Raw genomic sequence first — 11056 nt, forward strand, 5'->3', positions numbered from 1 at the left:
TGATAGCAATGCAGAGATTAATTTTTTAAAAAAAACATTCCCCCCCCCCCCCCAAACTGAAAAAGGACGAATTCCTGTGTGTAGCGCTATTGCCACATTGTTCCATTGTTCTGCCATATAGACATTCCTCACTTCCGGCCGCACTCCCCTTAAAAAGAAATAAATCTGGGGAATATGTAAATGTGGTTTCTCGATGGGGACCCGGAAAGGATAAAGCAAAATAGTGAGATTGTCTTCTCTTCACTTTTCTAACTTTGGCGCGATAACAGGCTCTATTAGAAAACGGCTGGCGGTGTTTGACGCTCTAGCCTTCCCCTTCCCTCTGTGTCTATGGTTCCTCCGATGTCCGGCTTCCTCTGTGTCTATGGTTCCTCCGCTGTCCGGCTTCTTCTTCCGCCCACCCTCCGCGTGACCCTGACGCGAGAACCCCGCCCCTATGACGTCAACCCGACCAAGGCGGAAGAAGAAGGGGAAGAAATAACAAGGAGTTGGAAAGGAGGGGACTGAGGCTGCTGTTGCTGCTGCTGCTGCTGCTGCTGGGTAAGGGGTTGCTTCCCTTTTTCTGGGTTATTATGGGGAGGGAGTGTCCTGCTCTTTTCCGGGAGGGGGATTGGGAAAGCCCGCAGGGCTCGGGCTCGGGCAGCAACGGGGAGAGGGGAGCTGTGCTGATGGTGTCGGGTGTGGGGCAGGTGGTGGATTTAAGATCTAAGTGTGAGGATTGGGTGCGTTATATGGGGCTGTTCTTCCCACCCCCGTTTATTTCCTGTTGTATTAACATAGTATATTATAGTATAATTATATGTAATATGTGTGTGTGAGAGAGAAATTTTTTTACTGTGGAAATACAGCAACAACAGCAACAGCAACAACAACAACAACAACTTATTATTTATACCCCGCCTGGGTTCCCCCAGCCCCTCTGGGCGGCTTCCAACAAAAGATTAATAATACATTAAAACACCAGTCATTTAAAACTTCCCTAAACAGGGCTGCCTTCAGATGCCTTTTAAATGTCAGATAGTTGTTTATTTCATTGACATCTGATAGGAGGGTGTTCCACAGGGCGGGTGCCACTACCGAGAAGGCCCTCGGTATAACTTTTCTGGTTGTCCCAGAGTCTCACAAAGTAAAATTTAGCAAATGCCCCTCCTTTCAGGCCGGGAAATCTCACCACATTATCCTATGAGTTGACATTCAGTAATTATTTTACAGTGCTGCCCTTTTCCTTTTTAATCTTCTCTCCCTCTCTCACCAGGAGTTTATCGCTTGCCTCGCAAAGTAGATTTTCTAGGTAACCTACAGTCAAATCTCGTAGAAGCTGTTGCCCTCTGTTGAGCTGCCTTGGCAGCTTTCTTTGTGGTGGTCAGATGGTCTACCATAAGCCTTTTTTTTTTTTTGGTATTTCATTTTTTGGGTGCCATGGCAGAAAGACAGCATATAAATGCAACAAACAAACAAATAAGTGTGGTGTTACAGTAAAGAGTGTGTGGATCAGGGTGCAGAATCTTTTTCAGATGGGGGGCCACATTCTTTTCTGTGCACTCAGTGATGGGTGAGGTCAGAGGCAAAACTGGTCAGAGCATCAACGCATTCCAGGCAGGTGAAAACACTCAAGGAAGGTGTAAAATGTGGCCAGGAAAGTTGGTATTTGTGACCTTGGGAGAGGGATGTGTGACTGTGGAGGAGCTGTGGCCTTGTGATGGTCCTTAGGGCCAGCTAGAAATGCCCTAGGGGCCACATTTGGGCCTCAGACCTGAGGTCGTCAACCCCTAGTATCGACCAACCTCCCTCCACCCGATAGCATAAAATACTGAACAGCGGAGTTCTGTCAGTTTGTTGATGGTCTCAGTGGAGCTTAATGACAGGAACTCCTTGGCCAGGTTTCATACCTATTGAAATCATTGTCTGTTTTTCATTCCTGTTTCTATTCTGGGAGAATCCTCTCTTGGGTAGCTTTTATAAGGAGGCTTAGTTGCTTTTGAGCCTTGAATGGGAGATACATTAATGTATAAATGAATGTGAAAGTGGTAGCAGTTATATGCTCAACATAAATACAGTGGAACCTCGATTTATGAACACCTCGGTTTACAAATTTTCGGTTTACGAACGCTGCAGACCCACCTGGAACGGATTAATTCACTTTCCATTACTTTCAATGGGAAAGTTCGCTTCAGTTTATGAACGCTTCAGTTTATGAACAGACTTCCGGAACCAATTACACCCATGCTTCGGGTTTAGTACGCTTCAGGTTGAGTACTCCGCGGACCCGTCTGGAACGGATTAATCCACTTTCCATTACTTTCAATGGGAAAGTTCGCTTCAGTTTATGAACGCTTCAGTTTAAGTACTCCGCGGACCGTCTGGAACAGATTAATCCACTTTCCATTACTTTCATTGGGAAAGTTCGCTTCAGTTTATGAACGCTTCAGTTTATGAACAGACTTCCGGAACCAATTGTGTTCATAAACCGAGGTACCATTGTACTTCAAAATGCCTTCCAGGTCTTGTTTATGGTTTTTCTTTTATATTTTTATATTGGAGTTATTAATAGGGGTTAAGCTTCATCCCCTTGTCCCTCCCCTTTAATAATTGAAGAATCACAATCGGAGCCAAAAATGCTTTACAGGGTAACTAATTTTTGTTAGTTAAGGAGTCTGTATGAATGTGACGCTAATGCAGAAGCTCTATATGAGTATGAAAGAGATGGAGATCTCCAGGCTGGTTGCCAAAGTGACTCTCTTCCATGCCTGGCTTGTCTCATCAGCAGCATCAGTCCTGTCATCCTGTTTAGGTATGTCTTTGTTTTGGATTTCTACCACTCCAATCTGCAGGTAACAGTAGACTGACAGAAAGAAGTCACACACAGGAAGAAGGGAGAAGTAAAGGAGGGTGTTTTGTGTGTACAGTTTGCCTCTGAGATACCTCGTTTCCTTTCCTCTCCAAATTTCTACTGCTGAGTTTGCCCTGGGGTTTCCCAGATTGTTGCATGTGTCTGTAGACATTAATGAAGCCAACCCCTACCTCCCTTGCCCCACCCCTTGATTTACACACACCTCTTGGTCATAAGAGACACAATGGAGGGCCATGTTGTGTGTGGTAGCTAGTTAAAATAATAAAGTTGAACAACACATTTAAAGGACATTTTAACCTTGCTAAGACTCTGCTCAACTAAACTTATTGCACAGCTTGCTACCAAAATATACCATGATTCACCAGTAAATCTTCAGGGAACAAAATTTTGTAACTAGCTGTGGGTTACAAAAGAAACTTTTGGATAATCATGAGGTCAGAGGGTAGTGGTTTCTTAGATATGTTTGGTACATGAACTATGTTATGGGATTTACTGTCAATAGACTTTTTTAAAGGGTAGGCCAAGGGATTTCTGAACATTTGTTATAGACCAGGCTTCCTCAAACTTGGCCCTCCAGATGTTTTTGGCCTACAATTCCCATGATCCCTAGCTAGCAGGACCAGTGGTCAGGGTTGATGGGAATTGTAGTCTCAAAACATCTGGAGGGCCGAGTTTGAGGAAGCCTTTTATAGACTCCTCTCCCTTTCCTTTCCCTTACATTGCTTGGTGGGCCTCTGGCCCAGCTAACTGCGGCATTGTGATGCTAGCATTGTGATGTCACAGAGGCTGTGTCTTGGGCTCTGCCACTCACCTTGAGTTAGTAGTCCACAGCCTATGGCAGACAGATGTTTGCTCAAAAATATGCCTGTGCTTTACTCCAGAAGTTCAGTATGTTGTCAGTGTCTGTTCGAAACATCAGATTGTGCTTTGGAACTGGGTAAGGCTGGCTGATAACTGGCTCATGCCTAGAAGAGTGTTTCCCTTTTGTTTTTCTGCTCGCTTTCTGGAAGTTACATTCTGTTTCTTTGGTTCTTTCATTCCACACCCCTTCGACCCAATCCCTAAAGTTTCTATTATGTGCAGCAGATAGCTGGTGCTGGGATAGGAAATTTAGAGAGAGTTAATATAATTGGTTGGTTCAAACTGATATTATTTTATTTGAATTAGAAGATTTCGCTCTGTAGGACAATGTCCTTTCTGAGTGGCTTACAAAATAAAAAAAATAATTCCACATAGAACTACATAGCAGGTGCCTTAGGTGTTTGTCATTATTATATTGAGTATTTGTAAGCAGTAAATGACAGCAGCACCAAAAACTGAAAACCGGATCAGTAAGCCCCTGTTGACTCAAGCCTGTTAGCAAACCATGTATTTGTTCCTTTCAGAAAGGTGTATGGTCAAATCACCCATAGCTTTCTCTCTCTCTGCGATATTTTCATGGTCCGATATATTTTTCAGCCCTCGCTCTCTGGGCTTTTCTCAGTGCCCAGTATAATAGGTTTATCATTAGGCTCTGATAGTCGTTCCCCTCGTAACCCATTATTCCTCTTTTTAGTGGTCATCTAGAGGTCAGAGTCTAGTGGTCAGAGTTCACTTTCGCTCTTACCGCAAAGCACTTCGTAAGGATAGATGTATGTATCTGTCTCAAGTCTCTCATCATCTGACTCTCTGCCTTGACAATTGTAGGCTGACTCATCTTCTGCCACAATGGATATGTTGTTTGGACGCCGGAAAACCCCGGAAGAGATGCTTCGGCAAAACCAACGGGCTCTGAACCGTGCCATGCGAGAGCTGGACCGAGAACGGCAGAAGTTAGAAACCCAAGAGAAGAAAATAATTGCTGACATCAAGAAGATGGCTAAACAGGGGCAGATGGTGAGTTTGGGAGGGAAGTGCAGATGGGCCATCGGAGGGCAACCCTTATCTCTGTCTCTAACTTGTTTCTCTAACCCCAGGATGCAGTGAAGATCATGGCGAAAGACCTGGTGAGGACAAGGCGTTATGTCAAGAAGTTCATCATGATGCGGGCTAACATCCAGGCAGTGTCCCTCAAGATACAGACCCTCAAGTCTAACAACTCCATGGCTCAGGCAATGAAAGGTGTCACCAAAGCCATGGCTACTATGAACAGACAGGTGGGTTGTCTCCATGCCAGTCCAGCAAGGGGTTCTACAGTGCCAGGAGAGAGAGAAATAAAACCCACTTGAGGGGACATAGCCTGGTTCTGAAGCACCTTCTTTGCATGCAGAAGGTTCCAGGTTCCATCTTTGGTATTTTCAGCATAAAGGATTCCAGGTAGCAGAGGATGGGAAAGGCCTCTCTTCTTGAGACCCCAGGGAGCCACTGACAGAGTAGACAATATTTGACTATATGGACAAATAGTATGGCCTGAGAAAAGACAGCTCCCTGTTTCTTGTAACAGGATGTGCAGTAAGACTGGCTTCCTTAAAATGAAGTGTCCTTGGCGGACACTTGATGGGAGGATGTCAAGGGTGAGAATCGGCTGTGGGGGCCTAAGCAGAAAGCAACAAGTGGAAATACCTTTTTCAAAAGCCCCTGTATCTTCAAAGGATTGGAAAATATGTTTCTAATATCCTAGATGGGGCACAGTTCTTCTTTCCTCAATTTTGACCTTAGCTTACTTCTCCCAGACAACAACAGCATCTGGAGCAGTTGACTTGTTTGCGCTAAGGGAGGATTCACCAGACTGGATGTGAGCAGTTCTGGGCTGTTCATTCTGTTGTCTCTAATTATTGCTTCTTTAGAAATGAAAATTCAACCGGCCTCTTTCTTGGTAAGACAGCTTTCCATATTTAGTGATGTGATTGTGCTCCTACAGGTTCTTAAACCTACTACGGCTTCCACCTGTGTGGAAGACAGATTACTGACTCTATCTCTTTCTGGGATGCTATAACAACAGGCTTGGGTTTCTTTTAGCTCAAGTTGCCCCAAATCCAGAAGATCATGATGGAGTTTGAGAAACAGTCGGAGATCATGGACATGAAGGAGGAGATGATGAATGATGCCATTGATGATGCCATGGGAGATGAAGAAGATGAAGAGGAAAGGTGTGTATATGATGGGGGACAGGTTATGGGTCCATAAGCAAAGACAGTGGGGAGTGGGCGCCTCTGTGTCCCCATTGCTGCTTAGCTCTTAACTTCTGTAGGTAGCTTTGGTTTTGGAATGATACTTCTTCTTGGTCACATGAAGGCAACAGCTTCCACACCAGTATTCCTGCTAAACCTCTGTGGAATCTGGGCTTGCCCAACCTGATTTCTTGATGAGGTTCCTGCAAAGGATGTGTGCATGTGGTATTTGAGAGATGGGTTATTGGTGGTGCTGCTGCCACCATCATTGAATGGTGAACATTGAAGGGAATAACAGAATGAGTTTGAGATCATTCAGATGGGGATGAGCCTACTTGTCTTCCTCCCTCTGTTTCATTTCTGGCCATCAGTTAGAGGGCAACTGCTTTACTCTGTGCATTCTAGAACTCTGTTTTCTATCCTAGAAGCTGTGCATTCTAGAACTCTTGTTTTCTATTGTGTAGGTTTCTTATGAGTTCTAGAATCTTGATTTTCCAAGGTTCTGAAATGCATGAGGTGTCTACATGAGTAGAGAGTGCTCTGCACTAGAGCCAGTCACCCTCCAGCTTGTGGGGGACCACTGAATGCGATGGAGGGTGGGGTGAGTTGCACCCCTGGTTGCACCCTTGCTTCCTTCTCCACGACATCACTTGAAGGGCAAGCACCCAAATAGGGATGATATCCATGAGAAATACATACTCTTTCCCATCTGTGCACGCACACACAAATTTATTATATGCTGTATATTTGTGTGTGTAGCTGAGCAGTACTCAAATGCAAGGGACATGGGCTGACTGCAGATAAGGCAGGGAAGGGTTGTTGGGAGCAGCAGAATTCCAGGTGCCGTATCCCTCCTAACTCTATGTAGAACACAACAAGTGGAGCCCTGTTCACAATGAAACAAAATATGTAAGTTCACCCAAAATTTCACCAGCAGTTGCTCCGGTGGGCGGGGTGGATAGGGCAGCAGGGAGAACAGGATGTGTATGCACAGATAATAATAATAATAATAATAATAATAATAATAATAATAATATAATTTATTTATACCCCGCCCACGGGGCGGCTTCCAACAGAAAAATAAAATACTATTAAACATTAAAAGCCTCCCTAAACAGGGCTGCCTTTAGATGTATTCTAAAAGTCTGGTAGTTGTTGATCTCTTATTATGCGTCTTATTATGCATCTTATGCATCTTGAGGTCTCATGCTCTCTTATCCTTCCATTCACAGTGACGCGGTTGTCTCCCAAGTGCTGGATGAGTTAGGTCTGACGCTGACGGATGAGCTATCCAGTGAGTATCTGTGCATAGTGAACATAGGAGTGGAAGGAACAGTTTGGCAAAGGCAAGAGGCCATAACTCACATTGCCCTTGCAGACCAGCGCAGTCCCCAGACAGGGAAGATCAGGTCCGTTGGCAGGAGGAAAGGAGTGGAGTGGTCCTTTTTAGGACAAATGGGGAATGACCTTTTAACTTCATGCCTTGGTAGGGAGCTTCTAGGATAGGGAACCTCCAGTCATCCAGTTGTTTCTTGAACACCTGGTCCCGTCATCCCTAGACATTGGCTAGGCTGGGCATTGGAGTCCAACAACATCTGGAAGGCCACAATTTCCCCATTCCTGTTCTATAAGAATTTGCCTTACCTTCTGTAGGGAACAGAGTGCTGGACTTGATGGACCTTGTTGCAAAAGGCTGCGAAGGGGCCGCAGCATCCCTGATTTTGAGAGAATCGCACACACGGATGTTCTTGTTCAGATGAGTCAGAGAGCGGTTCTAACAACAGGGTTAGGATCAGTGCTGCAGAAGTTGTGGGGTGCTTTTAATTTTCAATAATAGGTCTGCTGCCACCTCTTGACCCACATGCTTATGTTCTGGTAGGCAGGGATACCAAGTCTGAGCAAGCAGAAACTGGACTGTTGTGAAATTTCTCTTGTTTAGCCCAGTAAGATTTCCAGCCTCATTGTTTACCCCTTAAAGCATGGGTGGGTAACCTGTTGCCCTCCAGATACAGAGAATGGTGGGTGTTGTAGTTCAGCAGCAGCAACAATTTTATTATATATATGCCACCCATCTGACTGGGTTGCCCCGGCCACTCTGGGCAGCTCCCAACAAAATATTAAAAACACAGTAAAACACCACACATTAAAAACTTTAACCTTTAACTTCTTTCATTTCAAATGTACATTGTTTCATTGCCTTACTATGTTTCAGTCTGTGTCCCTTCTGGGTTCTACATCACTAATAGGGTGTTTTTTAAGCCAGGGATTGGGAGCTTGCAGCCCTCTAGGTATTGCAGCCCTGTATATCAAAGACTTAAGAGTCTTTAACACCATGTGTTGTTGAGCCGCACCATAAATTAAGTATAAATAGTATAGTATAAATTAAGCCACTTATACTACCTTAGCGGTCATGTCTTCCCTCAATGAATCCTGGGAACTGTAGTTTAAGGTTGCCCTGACAACTCTCCATACTTTTTACGAACTACGGTTCTCAGGATCATTTGGAGGAAGCCATGATTGCTAAAGTGGCAGAAGAGGTAATGTATGGAGTGGTTGTGACCTACATCTCTTGGATGCATATGTAGATCTACGCACCACCCAGGGTCCTTCCTGGGTGTGGGGTGGGTGCTAAGGGTGTGGCGAGAACAGGCAAAAGGGCGGGGAACGGCATCCCTTCTGCCACCTCAGACTTTCCTCTTCTACCTTCCAGACCTGCCTTCAACTGGCGGTTCTCTGAGCGTGGCGGCGGGGAAGAAAGCCGAAGCCTCCTCTGCAGCTCTCGCCGATGCAGATGCCGACCTGGAGGAGCGCCTCAAGAACCTGCGGCGGGACTAGCTGGCACGGTGCTTGGCTCTCCTCCCACTGCTGTCTCCTGGCTCTTGGAAACCCTCCTGGTGTTGGGATGACTTCTGCTGCGGCAGGGAGCAGGGCCTCACGGGCTCCTGAGGGGTGTGGCTGTGGGCAGCATGAGGGGTGGGAAAGGGTTCCATGGAGCTGTGTAGTGCTCTTGCTCCCCCTCCCTTTCCTTTTTTTTTTAAAAAAAGGACTTTAAGCATCACAAGGTGAGGTCGTGGAGGCAAAGGGTTTTCTTTTTCCTGTATCTTGTCAGTGCCTCCATTCCACAAGCCTGGGTGGTTTGGAGACTCGGACGAACTCTCTTCTGAATGGTGGGGGAAAGTGTGTTTGACATCCCCTACTGTAACCCCTGCCCAGTTCCTGATAATAATTCCCCCTCCCCCCCTTGGCGGTGTCGGTGAGACGAGAAGAGAAGCCCCAGGCAGCACCTTGGCTGATAACCTCCTGCTCCCGCGAACGGGGCAAGAGACACTCCGGCACTTTTCTGGCTTAAAAGCTTTATATACAGCCCTGCTCCCTGGCATCAGGTGGGCTTTGCCATTGCGTCTGTCTGTCTGTCTCTTGTAATAAAGGTTGTAGATTTGTATTGACCGTTCCTGTGGCGTCTGCTCTTGCTCCCATGGTGGAGTGTCAGAGCTGGGAGGCCCAATAGTCTTGGCACTGCTGTCGGTGTGCATCTGGCTTTCTGACACAACCCATGACTTTTGGAGAAGTGTACATAGGTGTTGCATGCAGGGGAGTATTGTAGGTCAGGCACCCCCAAACTGTGGCCCTCCAGATGTTTTGGACTACAATTCCCATCATCCCTGACCACTGGTCCTGTTAGCTAGGGATCATGGGAGTTGTAGGCCAAAACATCTGGAGGGCCGCAGTTTGGGGATGCCTGGTTTAGGGTGTTGACTATGTTTGCTTGCCTCTTAAACATGGAAATAGTTCAAGACCACAGGCGCCGGTTGTGGAGCAGCCGCCAAGTTCCAACCCTACCCGGCCTGCCTGTCACCTTGAAATTCTCAAAATGGACAACTTGGGTTGAAATGCAGCACTCTTGAATGTTTAGCAGGGCCCTGTGCCACCAACTTCAGCTATGGTGTGACTAGAATATTGTGGCACCCTGTTTGCCTTTTTGAACTGGAGAGGCTGGAAAGTATTCTGCAAACATGAAAATTTGCAAGAGGCGCCTAAGAAGAAAAGCCTGGATTTCACGTAAAGCTTTTGGAGCAATCCTGAGTGTGGGTCTGGATCAGATAGGGCAGGTTTCTAACTTGTCTGATTTGTATTTGCAGTGTACCTGCCTTACGTCTTTCTACTTATTTATCCATGTCCTTGTGAACCAAATTTCGGGAGTTCTGTGATGGGATCCAGAATCTGAGGTGTGATAAGTTCTGCTAGTTCTGCAAGAGTGCGAACCCAGTTTTGAAATCTCTGTGCCACACTGGTAGAAGGGATCTTGCTAGTATCTTGAGCAACAAATGTAAGAATCTGCATGGGCAAGTCTTACACACTGAAACACGGATCCCCAAATCGTCCTACACAATCCTAGGCTGCAGTGGCCCCTAAAGAAGTTACGTTTGCAACATGCTGTAGGTGGAGGAATGGGCTGATCTCTTCCTATCCTTGAGCCATGTGGGCTCAGTTGCCTTCCAGACTGGGCCATAGTGAGTGGCCTGGAGTGGCAAGAGAATGATCCCTTCAAAAGTGAGGGAGTGCACTGTGAAATATCCTTTTACACCCCCTTCCAGGTCAACAAATAATTGTGTGCAGAATCCGCATATGCAATTGTGCATGAAGTTTCCTTGCTAAAATGGCTGGTTGGGGCTGGATTGAAGAACCCCAGAAAATAAGGGAAACTTAGAGATGGACTGTTTTTCTAATATTTGCACCCTTAACTCCTGCAGGCTACATCAAGCCTGTTGAACCAAGGTCCACAGAGGCAGTTCCCCTTTTCTTGTTTTTGGTTTTTTTCTGGGTTGCCCCAGAAGTTCAGTTGAAATATCTTCTGAGATCCGGATGCAAAGTACTGTCTGCATGTGTGATGTCTAGGATTGGTTGTGCCGACAGTAGAAGTGGACCTCTTTTGGGGCTGGCTCAGTGGGCACTCGAGGCAAGAAAAGATCATAAAGCACTTTTCCAAACTTTTTTTAAGGTGCTATATATAAATGATACATATTCAAAGCAGATACAGCAAAGGTAGGGTCAACAACCACCTGGGGGATTTCAAGGTGGGCCAGGAGCACCCTGATGTGGGTGGATTAAAGAGCAA

The 11056-nt window shown here is 46.0% G+C and overlaps 1 protein-coding gene across 1 annotated transcript; it reads left to right on the forward strand.

Annotated features, from left to right (window-relative positions):
• Window positions 1-408: 408 nt before the first annotated feature.
• CHMP2A (charged multivesicular body protein 2A) lies at window positions 409-9387 on the forward strand. The gene is made up of 6 exons (XM_035135942.2): window positions 409-540; window positions 4538-4726; window positions 4807-4986; window positions 5789-5919; window positions 7173-7234; window positions 8651-9387. The coding sequence occupies exons 2-6, from the start codon at window positions 4559-4561 to the stop codon at window positions 8773-8775; spliced, it is 666 nt and encodes a 221-aa protein (XP_034991833.1). The 5' UTR covers window positions 409-540; window positions 4538-4558; the 3' UTR covers window positions 8776-9387.
• The last annotated feature ends 1669 nt before the right edge of the window (window positions 9388-11056 follow it).

The sequence above is a fragment of the Zootoca vivipara genome, chromosome 13 (assembly GCF_963506605.1).
Source record: "Zootoca vivipara chromosome 13, rZooViv1.1, whole genome shotgun sequence".
Lineage (NCBI taxonomy): Eukaryota > Metazoa > Chordata > Lepidosauria > Squamata > Lacertidae > Zootoca > Zootoca vivipara.

Coding starts and splice junctions, on each gene's coding strand:
- CHMP2A (XM_035135942.2), top strand. CDS start 4,559: ATGGATATGTTGTTTGGACGCCGGAAAACCCCGGAAGAGATGCTTCGG. Junction 4,727..4,806: donor TGGCTAAACAGGGGCAGATG/GTGAGTTTGGGA, acceptor CTCTAACCCCAG/GATGCAGTGAAGATCATGGC. Junction 7,235..8,650: donor GCTGACGGATGAGCTATCCA/GTGAGTATCTGT, acceptor TCTACCTTCCAG/ACCTGCCTTCAACTGGCGGT.